This window comes from Myxine glutinosa, chromosome 11, assembly GCF_964187855.1.
Source record: "Myxine glutinosa chromosome 11, kmMyxGlut1.1, whole genome shotgun sequence".
Classification (NCBI taxonomy): Eukaryota; Metazoa; Chordata; class Myxini; order Myxiniformes; family Myxinidae; genus Myxine; species Myxine glutinosa.
This window is the reverse complement of record NC_136271.1, coordinates 94,815,552-94,829,473: the sequence shown is the minus strand read 5'-3', so window position 1 is coordinate 94,829,473 and position 13,922 is coordinate 94,815,552. Positions and strand designations below refer to the sequence as shown.

Sequence of the window (13,922 nt, the reverse complement as noted above, 5' to 3'; positions counted from 1 at the left end):
TTGGTGGTTGGTTAAGTTAAGATATTGCTCATTCTCTCCTTACTTCCGTATATGTGCTCCATCAGCATTAAGATTGCCGATTGATTTTATCATTGATTTTATTGTCATTTCATTGCATGGGGATACCTCGAACCTTTTAAGACGTAAAATTGCAAGTACAGTTTAAGAAAGGCCATGTCATTTTGAAGAGGAACAAGTGGAGGATTATTGTTTATTAAGAAAAATGCAACGCGTTGCTGGCATCTTGGCGGTGTAAACGGCACAAGCGCACCGGGTGGTGTATGCTCGGATTTAAGTTCCGTATTCGGTCTTTGGATTATGCTTTGCTCTGTTGATGGATTTTGGTATATACTATATACAAAAAACTCCATCAAAACTCTAAAACAGCCAACAAGGAATAACGGAGGAAACCCCCCCAAAAATGCTCTGGTTCTACTTCTCGTGACATCGTGGTGAAGTGTAGAGCGTTTCGGTCGTTGAAGCGAGTTTGTATTCGTGAAACTAAGCCTGAGGTGATCATCATCATCATAATCATTGATCGTCATCATCATCGAGTACGGGATGTAGTTGATATCCTTGAATTCCTGATCATTCCTTCACAGCGTATTTCTACACTTGGATTGGGCAAGTATGAAGAGTCAGGGCAGAGTGAATCGCTCGACCAACCAATGCTTGTCTACAGGGTGAGTCACAAGTCCCAGGACACGGTTTCAGTTGCTAATACAAGATTTGTTTGAACCACCTACCAGGGTGAGCCATAAGTCCCAGGACACGGTTTCAGTTGCTAATACAAGATTTGTTTGAACCACCTACCAGGGTGAGCCATAAGCCCCAGGAGTAATAATGACATTTACGTTGATGGGGGTAGCTCATGAAATAACATAGGCCAGGTAGGATTGTATAGGTAGTGTGTTCCGTATGTCGTGTAGAAACCATCTTGTAACTTACGTCAGGCCAACAAGGTATGTCCGGTAAGGTCGTATATTTGTCTCCATGGTGAGGGGTGGAGCTATGTTAATTAGTTAGGTTATAAGGGTAATTAATTCCCTGTATGTAAATTGTCTCTGTGGTTTTTTTCCTTTGTTCCGTATGACTTATGCAACATCAGCCATGCACCCCGCACCTAAATTAAATAGCACTAAATAAAAGCTACCGGATTCAGACATTTGAACACTAACACTGATACCACCAGCCGAGCCATCGCAACAAGGGTCGTGAGTCCCCGCCCCGAGAGATGAAGATTGGCCGGGGCGATGGACAGCTATGATTGACTCTTTGATTGGAGCGCGCACAACGTCATCATATGACGTTCGAGGAACAGGGACAAAAAGGCTGAGGACTGCCATTTATTCTCTCTTGGCTTTGGGTTTTACTGCAGACGGTCGCAGCTCGTGCACTCTGACGCTCTTGGTTCGTTGCTGGCTGGCATCACGGGCGGACGCATCCTTTGCTCTGATCCCTTTGGTGCTGGCTTCGTGATGGCTGTGTGCCGTGCCATGTGCGCCGGTGAGACTGCGGTGCTTTGTGGAAGGAGGGGCGAAGAAGGAGCGAGGGACTCGGCACTGCATGTCGGCAGCTGGGGTGAATGGACTTCGCGCCAAGGCGTGTGTTTTCCCGCGCACGGACTCGGGGACCCGTGCGGCGGCCAGCAGGATTCGGGGACCACTTGAGGACGCCAGTGGAGTGCAGGCAAACGCACCACACACATTTTTACTTTCGTTGTTTTATCTCTCCCTGTGTCTGTTTCGTGAGCCGATGTGGGGGCGCCCCAATTTAGGAATTAGTTTTACCGCACGTTTCTTGTTATCCTGGCATTTCTTTTTCTTAACCCCAGTTTTTTGCATATTAATTTCTCGTCTGTCTTGTTTAATTGTCGTGGGTTCGAGGACGCCCTGTGGAATCCGTGCAGGTAAGAGCCTTGCTGCCCTCCACCCTCACGCGTATAAGCAACACCGCCATAGTTTGACTGAACGCCTCGGAGTGTAAAGCTCGATCCGCCATTCGTCACCTTTGGGGTGTTAACCTCTAAACATGACAATATTACAGTAATAACAGTAACACACAATAACAGGAGTAATATAATGTAAAGATCCTCTTTCATTGTTTGACGTAACGATGAATACAGAACACCCAACTCTGCAGAACGTTTCCGTAATTATTTTTTTCGGAGATCTGAGTTGTTCTTGATCTGAGTTGTTTCAATCTCCTTCATATCTTTATGTCTGCCATAACACCCTCTACCCTCCTCCACGAATTCACACCCAGCTGACCTGGATCCTCCTCCACACCTTTGCCTCTCACTTACCATCCCCGGTCACTGTTCTCCCCGGATACCCAAACCTATTTCCCTGTTTGATCTCCTTCTCCTCTAACCTGATATTCATTTATTTTCTCTGCTGCCCAACCCACATCACCTCAGTCTTCTCCATACTCATTTTCAGCCCATGTTTCCCAAATGCCTCCTTCCACTCCTCCAGTACTTCCTGCATCTCCTGCCCACTCACCACCACAACAACCAGATTGTCAGCATACATCATCCTCCCCATAATACCCCTAATGTTTACCTTCCTGCTTATCAGCTCCATCACCTTGATAGACATGAGTGGGCTGAGAGCGCTTCGTTGCCTCAAACCAATGTTACCACTGAACTCCTCCGACATCCCAGGACCAACCAAAACTCTTCCCTTCGTTCTCTTGTACATCCCTTCCACCAACCTAACTTCTGCTTTTGGCACTCCCATCCATCTCAATGTCATCATCACCATCTCTCACAGGACAGTGTTGTAGGCTTTCTTCAGGTACACAAATCCCAATGCCATTTCACCTTGTACTTCCAACCTCTTCTCCACCAGCTGTCTCATCGTGAACATCCCATCTGTCATTCCCCTACCCTTTCTGAACCCCTGCTGCTCTTCTCCATTCTCCTTCTCCACATTCTTCCTTATCCTCCCATACAGAACCCTCTGCAGCACCTTCATGACATGACCAAGGGGTGAAATGCCCTTATACTTCCCCAGATCTTGAACATCCCCCTTCCCTTTCCATGTCGGATCAATTAACCCTATCTCCCACTCCAGAATTGACCCATCTCACATACATACAGTGGGGAGAACAAGTATTTGATACACTGCCGATTTTGCAGGTTTTCCCACTTACAAAGCACGACAAGGTCTGTAATTTTTATCATAGGTACACTTCAACTGTGGAAGACGGAATCTAAAACAAAAATCCTGAAAATCACATTGTATGATTTTTAAGTAATTAATTTGCATTTTATTGCATGAAATAAGTATTTGATACATCAGAAAAACAGAACTTAATATTTGGTACAGAAACCTTTGTTTGCAATTACAGAGATCAGACGTTTCCTGTAGTTCTTAACCAGGTTTGCACACACTGCAGCAGGGATTTTGGCCCACTCCTCCATACAGATCTTCACCAGATCCTTCAGGTTTCGGGGCTGTCGCTGCGCAACACAGACTTTCAGCTCCCTCCAAAGAATTTCTATTGGGTTCAGGTCTGGAGACTGGCTAGGCCACTCCAGGACCTTGAGATGCTTCGTACGGAGCCACTCCTTAGTTGCCCTGGCTGTGTGTTTCGGGTCGTTGTCATGCTGGAAGACCCAGCCACGCCCCATCTTCAATGCTCTTATTGAGGGAAGGAGATTGTTGGCCAAGATCTCGCGATACATGGCCCCATCCATCCTCCCCTCAATACGGTGCAGTCGTCCTGTCCCCTTTGCAGAAAAGCATCCCCAAAGAATGATGTTTCCACCTCCATGCTTCACGGTTGGGATGGTGTTCTTGGGGTTGTACTCATCCTTCTTCTTCCTCCAAACACGGCGAGTGGAGTTTAAACCAAAAAGCTCTATTTTGGTCTCATCAGACCACATGACCTTCTCCCATTCCTCCTCTGGATCATCCAGATGGTCATTGGCAAACTTCAGACGGGCCTGGACATGCGCTGGCTTGAGCAGAGGGACCTTGCGTGCGCTGCAGGATTTTAATCCATGACGGAGTAGTGTGTTACTTATGGTTTTCTTTGATACTGTGGTCCCAGCTCTCTTCAGGTCATTGACCAGGTCCTGCCGTGTAGTTCTGGGCTGATCCCTCACCTTTCTCATGATCATTGAGGCTCCACGAGGTGAGATCTTGCATGGAGCCCCAGACCGAGGGAGATTGACTGTCATCTTGAACTTCTTCCATTTTCTAATAATTGCGCCAACAGTTGTTGCCTTCTCACCAAGCTGCTTGCCTATTGTCCTGTAGCCCATCCCAGCCTTGTGCAAGTCTACAAATTTGTCCCTGATGTCCTTAGACAGCTCTCTGGTCTTGCCCATTGTGGAGAGGTTGGAGTCTGATTGAGTGTGGACAGGTCTGGAGACGGCTTTGCGGTCGGTCTTTGCGGTCTTTGTGGTCGGTGACGGTCTGGAGACGTCTTTTATGCAGATAACGAGTTCAAACAGGTGCAGTTAATACAGGTAATGAGTGGAGAATGGGAGGGCTTCTTAAAGAAAAAACTAACAGGTCTGTGAGAGCCGGAATTCTTACTGGTTGGTAGGTGATCAAATACTTATTTCATGCAATAAAATGCAAATTAATTACTTTAAAATCATACAATGTGATTTTCAGGATTTTTGTTTTAGATTCCGTCTTCCACAGTTGAAGTGTACCTATGATAAAAATTACAGACCTTTACGTGCTTTGTAAGTGGGAAAACCTGCAAAATCGGCAGTGTATCAAATACTTGTTCTCCCCACTGTACATACATACATACATACATACATACATACATACATACATACGCACATTCAACAACCTCTTCATCCACCTGACTCTGACTTCTCCCGCGACAATTATCATCTCTGTACACACCTCATCAATGCCTGGCACCCTTCCCTTTTTTCATGCTCTTCAATGGCGTCCGCATTTCCTCTTGAGTTATCTCCACCAACTCCATTTCCCTTCTACATAACTCGGTAGCTCCAGCTCATCGTTGTTTCCTTCCTGGTTCAACAGCTGTTTGAAATATCCTTCCCACACCTTCAATACTGTCCCTCCTCTGTCACTACCCTCCCGCCACCATCCTTAATCAGCGTCCCCTCTCCCCCCTTCATGTCATTGCTATCTTCATCCCTGTCACGAGCCAATTTATAGATCATCTTTCTCCCATCATCATCTTCCAACCTGTTGTACACCTCATCTTCCATATCATTCCTCACCTTATCCACAGTTCTCCTTACTGCCTTCTTCTTCTGCTTATACAGGTACAGCAACCCCCTCATCCGGCTGCCCCTCCCTCTATCCTTGATCTTCTCTATACTCTTTCAAACCTTCTTTTCACCAACTGTCTTAACTACTCTCTCCATCCACCATACCTGGTTTCTATCCCTTGACGATGCACCCTTTCCTGACATCCTTCCACACAACACTTCTGCAACTCCCCTAAATGCCTCTCCGTACTTCTTCCACTCCTCCAAACCCTCCGTTTCTTTGCTAAGTTGCTCAAAGTTGGCCCTTACACTCTCCGGCAATGTTTCCCCTACACTTCCCCACCTAATAACCTTCCGACCTCTGCTGTTAACTTTCCACCTTTTCTTCATCCTCACCACAAACACCACAGGCCTTTGTTGGGAGGTAATATGCTACAAACACCATACAAACAACACATGTCTTTGATCAGCAGCAATGCCCTGGTTGACCTGCTGGACCTCCTACCGTTGGTTGTTATAATCCTGCATGTGTGCATGCGCACACGCACCGCTCTTTCTCCTCTTGCTCCCCACCTCCCTTCCCACATTGACCACCGCTTCTCTCCCCCACCCCCACCCGGTACTCAAGACAAAGTAAAAAAAAAAAAGTAACATTTCAAAGTAAACACTGCAAATTTTTTTCATACTCTATTCCCGTGGTCTCAGTTCCAAACTAAGCTTGACCGTCGTCTTCCTCACGCAATCCTCCTCGTCTCCCTCGCACAATCCTCCCTGTTCGGAATCTCTACAAAACCTCACACCCTCGGTCTGCCAGCCCCCGACCATGCAGGGCTGACCCACAAAGAAAAACCGAGCAGAGCCCACAGGCTCAATGGCAAAACACAGCCTGCCCCGCCGAACCACTGCACCTCACCGCGGGCTGAACTGAGTCCACAGGCACAAACGCGAACCCGGCGAGATCCGCCGAACCACTGCACCTCACCGTGGGCCGAACTGAGTCCACAGGCACAAACGCGAACCCAGTGAGATCCACCGACCACTGCCTCCCCACGGGCTGAACTGAGTCTACAGGCATAAACGCGAACCCGGCGAGATCCGCCGAACCACTGCCTCACCACGGGCTGAACTGAGTAAAAAAAAAAAAAAAACCACCTTTAGAGGCCATTAGAGGGCTGAAATGAGTCTACAGGCATAAACGCGAACCCGGCGAGATCCACCGACCACTGCCTCACCATGGGCTGAACTGAGTCTACAGGCACAAACGCGAACCCGGCGAGATCCGCCGAACCACTGCACCTCACCGCGTGCTGAACTGAGTCCACAGGCACAAACGCGTATCCGGCGAGATCCACCGAACCACTGCACCTCACCGCGGGCCGAACTGAGTCCACAGGCACAAACGCGAACCCAGTGAGATCCACCGACCACTGCCTCACCACGGGCCGAACTGAGTCTACAGGCATAAACGCGAACCACTGCACTTCACCGTGGGCCGAACTGAGTCCACAGGCACAAACGCGAACCCGGCGAGATCCGCCGAACCACTGCACCTCACCGCAGGCCGAATTATTACGAAATACGAGCTAAGCACAAATATGAAACCTCGCCCGATTCAACGAACCACTGAACGGATGATTTAATGTTTTGAGTTCCCAAATCACAATATTTTGGTCATCCGCTGCACTCGCTGTCGAGGACACTTCCAGTCTGAAATGCCTTTTTTTTCCAAAGATGAAGATTTTGACGGTGTTGGTTTTCCAACACGCTCCTCAAAGTCTTCTTGCAACTGTTTCATCGTCTTGCTTGTGTTACTCCTTTTGTGGTACCACAACACTGCTACCAGCCTCGCTTCCACTGTAAATGGACTGGTGTCTGCCATCTTGCTTTAATGTGTTATTTGTATTATCTGAAAAAAAAGAAAACTGTAAATACATGGTGCAGTGTAAACCAGTCTTGTATAAGCAGCTAAAACCGTGTCCTTGGACTTGTGACTCACCTTGTAGATTCATCTTCAATGTCTGTGTGATATCTGCCTCTACTGCAGTCTCTTGGAGACCATTGCAATCTCGAATAATCCATTCACTAAATCACATTTAATCGGCGATGGTCTTTGAAGGTTTTGAGTGAATGTCCTCTTGTTGCTCTTGCCATGTAGAATGGTTCATGGTGTACTCACTGTTCCATGCAGGATTTTGTGAACCATTATCATGTCCGTCTCCTCTGGTAATGGTTAGTACATGTTTCAATGTGTTAATCCACCTTTGTATGGGGATTCCCACAGCTCATTGACTGGTTCAGGAGCTCTCCCCTGGATCTGTTCGATCTCTTCGGCATCCACCTTAAATCTGAGATGCCACAAAATGTTACCGTATCCCAGGTGTGGTCTTATCAGAAGCTTAAAGAGGAGTCTGAGCGTCTTCCTATTGAGGTGAGTGAGGGTTTTCTTCACGATACCAAGTAGCTGGCAGGCTTTGTTGATGGCCGATGGAATTTGACTTCTCGATCTATGGTGACCCTCAGTTGGCAGGCTTTGTTGACGCCTGATGGAATTTGAGTTCTCGATCTATGGTGACCCTCAGCTGGTAGGCTTTGTTGATGGCTGATGGAATTTGAGTTCTCGATCTATGGTGACCCTCAGCTGGTAGGCTTTGTTGATGGCTGATGGAATTTGATTTCTCGATCTATGGTGACCCATAGATCGAGTGGGAGGTGTTGTATGCAGATGATCTGGTGTTGATTGCAGAAAGTATGGATGGACTGAAGGAAAAGATGAACACGTGGAAGGAATGTATGGAGACAAAAGGTCTGAAGGTGAATATCGGAAAGACGAAGGTGATGGCAAGTGGTAAAGCATGTGGTGAGGTGGAAAGAACTGGGAAGTGGCCCTGTGCTGTGTGTAGGAAGGGTGTCGGAGTGAACTCCATTCAGTGTACAATGTGCGCTGAGTGGGTTCATCAAAAATGTAGTGGTCTGAGAGGGTCATTAACCAGTGTGGCAGCTACATTCAAATGTAAGGTGTGCACAGAGGGAGCTGCAGATGGAGGAAATGTTGAGTTGGATCTTGGAGACGGTGTGAAGCTGGAAGGTGTGAGAACATTTTGCTACCTCGGAGACATGCTGAATGGAGAAGGTGGATCAGACTCGGCAACGGTTGCTCGAGTGAGATGTGCATGGAAGAAGTTTCGGGAATTGAGTGGCGTGCTGATGATGAGGGGAGTGTCGTTGAAGCTGAAGGGAAAGGTGTTATGCTGCATGTGTGAGAAGTGTTATGATTTATGGGAGCGAGACATGGGTAATGAACGTAGAGCAGCAACGAAGGTTGGAAAGGGTGGAAATGCGAATGGTTCGGATGTGCGGAGTATCGTTGAGAGAGAGGAAGACAAATGATGAATTGCGAAAGATGATGGGAATAGAGCCTGTGATTGATGCTGTGAAGAGGAACAGGTTGAGATGGTTTGGTCATGTGTTGAGGAAGGATGAAAGTGACTGGTTGAGAAGAGTGATGGAAATGAATGTAGAAGGAAGTAGAAGACGGGGAAGACCGAGAAAGACTTGGCTAAAGATGATGGAAGAAGAAATGCGGGCAAGGGGGTTAACAAGGAGAGATGCAGAAAATAGGGCAAAATAGAGAAGATTGTCATGGGGACCGCAAGGCTAACCCCCGCTCTAGCAGGGAAAATGGCCTTTTAAAATGCATGTTGTTGTTGTGTGTTGTTGATCTATGGTGACCCCTAGCTAGCAGGTTTTGTTGATGGCTGATGGAATTTGACTTCTCGATCTATGGTGACCCCCAGCTGGCAGGCTTTGTTGATGGCTGATGGAATTTGACTTCTCGATCTATGGTGACCCCCTGCTGGCAGGTTTTGTTGACGCCTGATGGAATTTGATTTCTCGATCTATGGTGACCCTAGCTAGCAGGTTTTGTTGACGCCTGATGGAATTTGATTTCTCGATCTATGGTGACCCCCAGCTGGCAGGTTTTGTTGACGCCTGATGGAATTTGATTTCTAGATCTATGGTGACCCCTAGCTAGCAGGTTTTGTTGATGGCTGATGGAATTTGACTTCTCGATCTATGGTGACCCCCAGCTGGCAGGCTTTGTTGATGGCTGATGGAATTTGACCTCTAGATCTATGGTGACCCCCAGCTGGCAGGCTTTGTTGATGGCTGATGGAATTTGACCTCTCGATCTATGATGACCCCCAGTTGGCAGGCTTTGTTGATGGCTGATGGAATTTTACTTCTCGATCTATGGTGACCCTCAGCTGGTAGGCTTTGTTGATGGCTGATGGAATTTGAGTTCTCGATCTATGGTGACCCTCAGTTGGCAGGCTTTGTTGATGGCTGATGGAATTTTACTTCTCGATCTATGGTGACCCCCAGCTGGTAGGCTTTGTTGACGGCTGATGGAATTTGACCTCTCGATCTATGGTGACCCCCAGCTGGTAGGCTTTGTTGATGGCTGATGGAATTTGACTTCTCGATCTATGGTGACCCCTCCCCACCCCACGTCATTTTCCATGAGTACTCTTTGCACTTCAAGCCCTTGCTCGTGTTGGACTGCCTCCCCATTTCTACAACCGATGTGTAATAGTTTGCTGTTCTCCTTGTTAAATGGAAGTTGCCACCTTTCTGACCATCATACCAACCTAGGTCAGTTTGAAGGGCTGCATACCAGTCCGGTATACGTACCAGTCAGCTAGCTCTGGTGTACGCTGCATTTGTGTCACCTACCAACAATGATATACCGTACTGCCAACTGTGCTGGGAAGTTGTTGATGTATACGATGAACAACACTGTCCTAAAAACACTTCCTTGTGGGATTCCACTTGAAATCGGAGACCATTGTGAAGATGTTCAAAACACTCTGATCCATTGCTCCAAGGGTCTTTCCTGTTATTCCATCAGCTGCCAATTTCTTCAGCAACCTCACACTTGGACATGCTTTATTTGAAATCCAGGTGCAATACTTGTGCATCTATTGGCTTTCCCTCATCCAGCATTCCTCGCCCACCACTGAAGTACCCAGCGAAACCGTGTGCTGCATGACTTGCCTGGTGTGAGCCCATGGTGGTAATCTGTAAGCGAGTTATTACTTAGTAAGTGATGTGGAATAACGACTTGGATATGAATATGCATGAGCGGTCTTGTGTTTAGTCAAACGAATGGAGCGATTACCCCATGTACAGATTGGCTATTCCCCTGGATTGGTGGCGTCGTTATCCGCTTGGCGTCCAAATAGATTATTCTCCGGACAGATAAACATGAATAGTCGTTGAACTTTAAGACGACCTGGTTTGTGTCATTTGAAGTTTGATTGGACAAATTAAAATATACATGGATGATTGTTCCTTCTGCAGGTCGATGGATCAACTGGTGCTCTGAATTGACTTCACGCCCGGCCAGCGAAAAGCCAGGAGGCAAATGGCCACCGAGGATTTGATGGTCTGAGGCCATTTTTAGTGCTTGTGCAAGGAGTAGAGCACTTGTCAACAAGCAAGTTTCATGAAGTCGCTCCGCTACCTCGTGAGCCACTGTTTACAGGTGGTCATGAACGCACAACATGAGGCTGGCCGGAGTGGCGGAATGCATTCTGCCATGCGCTTCCTTGGCTTTATTGCAAATGGACTGTTGCTTGTGGCTCTCTCTCTGGGCCTGTTCGCTCGGTGGGAGCATTCTGGAGATACCATTCTGCTGGTGATGTTTGTCATGGGCCTAGTGGTATTTTTGATCGTTTGCATGTTCTCCTACTACTTCTCCATGGACAATGCTTGCACAAACTTCGCCCATCTCTTGTTTGGCTTTCTCCTTGGATTTTTGTCTCTGGTTGACCAGTCAAACCTGATCAATGGTGGCAAAGAAGAGGCATCGCGTTACCTTCTTTTGCTGAGTATTTTCACCAGGCCCTCGTTATCGGTCATCTCCCGCATCTTTGGAGTGACCCGTTTTGCTCCCACATTGCTCCTGAGCACGGAAATACTGGAGCTTGTGGGGTTTGGTGCAGCGAGCATAGTATTGACGATGGAGCGGTGTTTCGATGTGTCACTGCTGATGTGTGCTTTTGGACTGTGCCTCGCTGACCTTCGCATGAAGTCGCTCCTCGCATTGCCCAGCATGATTGGACTAAGTCTCATCTCGGTGCTCCTCTTCTTCCCTGCTTTGGACCTCAGCGTCAACCCATTTGCACTGGGTTGCTTCTTTGGTCGCCTGCTCTGCGACCCTTTGATTGACCTGTTCCACTCGGGACTTACTGTGACTGAACGCTGGCATCCATATCTGCAGGTAACCCATCGCTCGGTCGTTGCTTCATTATGTTTTATTACTTGCAAAATCGAAGATTTTTCAAGTATATTGGTCGGTTGCGTTTGTGGTTCTGTCTGTCTGTCTGTCTGTCTGTCTGTTTGTCACCAGCCTACAGGTCACAATTCAAAACCGATCGTCACGAAACTTCACCAAGTTGTATAGGTCGTCCCAATTGAGAAGCCTATTGATTGAGGTCAAACGTCATGGTCAAATTTCTAAAATCGCCATTTTAAATACAATTGACTTGAAAATTGAACAGCATTTGTATATTGAGTCACAAAATTGGGAAATGAAGTATTTTTGAGGTCAAAAGGTCAAAGGTCAACTCAACGTAAAATGTTAAAAATCATCAATTTTCATCTAAGAAGCCGTCAATTCTCAACTGACTGACTTGAAAATTGAATAGCATTTGTATATTGAGTTACTAAATTGTGAAATGAAGTATTTTTGAGGTCAAAAGGTCAAAGGTCAACTCAAGGTCAAATTTTAAAAATCATCAATTTTCATCTGAAAAGCTATCAATTTTCAACTGACTGACTTGAAAATTGAACAGCATCTGCATATCGTCACTAAATTGGGAAACATACTATTTTTGAGGTCAAAAGGTCAACTCGAGGTCAAACATCCACAATCATCACTCTTTACATCTGAAAAACCGTCAATTTTTATCCGATTTACTTGAAAATTGAACAACATTTGCATATTGCCTCACTGAATTGGGAAACCAACTATTAGTATAGGCTGCTATGTCTTAAAAATGGCTGTCGTGTTTTTTTTTTGTTAAAAGCAAAATTCCACTTGATTCCTTGTCATTGGGGTGTCACATGTTCGAAAAAATAGGTTGTTAATTTTTTTAAACGGATTAAGGGTGTCAAATCCAAGATGGCCGCCAAAATATATAAATTCCATTAAAACTGGTATTCTGAACACAGTATGAGGTCCAAATTAATGATAATACCCATAATTTCAATACCAAGGAGTTCAAAAACAATTAATTTCAATATGGCAGTCAAATTCAAAATATCAAGCTCTTATCAAGCTTATCTTACTGAAGCTCTTATCAAGTACTTCTTTGCTCACGACCACCTGAACTACGCACGTTTGCTCCCTTTGTACCTGTCAACAATGCAGCAAACAGAACAAGTTTTCCAGATGTCTGGGCAGAACTCCTGAAAGGAAATTTCTGTGTGACGAAGGGGATTGCTGCATTCACTTCAATAGGTCCAGATCACGGAATTGAGCAGGAGAACCGCAAACTCAAGGTCATTGGAGGCATTACTGGAATAACCCAAATTGAGAGAGCTCTAGACCGTTTCTTCCTGATTGCACCTGACTTGTCTAATCTAGTAGAGGAGTTTCAAAGAGAATATGGCATGGAAGGTGCTGATACCAGAGACCAACACCACGAGATCACAGGGGGAAAGTCCACCCGAGTAATGAGAAATTCCGCTAGATTGACAGAGGTATTTGTTGTTCATGGAGACCCATTCGTAACCGATGAGAGTGACCTGTGTAACCTTCTTACCAAGAAAGTAATTGATGAAAAGGTAACAAAGGACATAGTAGACCGCGATGCCATCGGACAACAGTTGTTCCAGACATTTGTCAAAGAACGCCTTACAGAAGGAAAACTTTCAGTGTGGGATCCAATGAAGAGAAAGAACATAGGCACTTTCAAAAGTGCCAACACAGTGAAGAAAGTGAAAGCAGGTGACAAACTCATTAAAGTCAAAGAAGAACGAGGACTCCTACAGAGGTTTATAGTAGCATCAAGAAGCCGTCCAGACCTTGATCTAAAGGACTGTATTGGGAAGTATGAATTTGGAATTGTTCCACGTGCCCTTTTCGCTTCGGATGGGTCACTTCTCCTAGCATATGACAAGGCTAAGGTCCTTCATCATCTTGAAGCGCTAGTTACCAAGGAGCAACCTAGCCCAACAGAAGCCACAAGCGATCCAGCTAATGCCATACCGAGTGTTTCTGGCGACCAAGTATTGAGTGAAAACTCCCAAACTGAAGTACCACCCCAAGCCGAGGCGCCTGAAGTACAAGAAGCGCAGCCTGAGCAAGAAGCTTCAACTGACATGTCCGACATGTCTGAGAAATTTAAAGTTGTAGTCATAGATGGCATGGCCCTCGTTAACTCCATCTCCAAGACAGACAAAATGAAAACATGCAGTGATTTTGCCATGTCATTTCTTGAAAAGCTTATCAGGATTGCAGCTAACTACGACGAAGTAAGACTGGTATTTGACAGATACGTCGAAAGTTCTCTGAAAGAGCAAATGAGAAAAAAGAGAACAAAGGGAAACTCGACCTACTATCACATCCAAGATAGTACACTGATCCAGAATATTTCCTTGAAGGATTTCCTTTCAAGTGTCAAAACCCAGGCAGAACTTGTAG

The 13,922-nt window shown here is 46.2% G+C and overlaps 1 protein-coding gene across 3 annotated transcripts in view; it reads left to right on the top strand.

Annotated features, from left to right (window-relative positions):
* The first annotated feature begins 267 nt into the window (after positions 1-267).
* TMEM168 (transmembrane protein 168) overlaps positions 268-13,922 on the top strand; it is a 38,881-nt gene continuing 25,226 nt past the window's right edge. Inside the window, exons 1-3 of one of the 3 annotated variants that reach the window (XM_068131480.2) lie at positions 387-512; positions 603-683; positions 10,574-11,495. In XM_068131480.2, the coding sequence (XP_067987581.2) occupies positions 10,719-11,495 (777 nt within the window). In that variant the 5' untranslated portion in view covers positions 387-512; positions 603-683; positions 10,574-10,718. Of the gene's footprint in view, positions 684-7,493; positions 7,641-10,573; positions 11,496-13,922 lie in introns of those variants that run through there. The other 2 variants (XM_068131479.2, XM_068131482.2) reach the window with 2 other exon arrangements.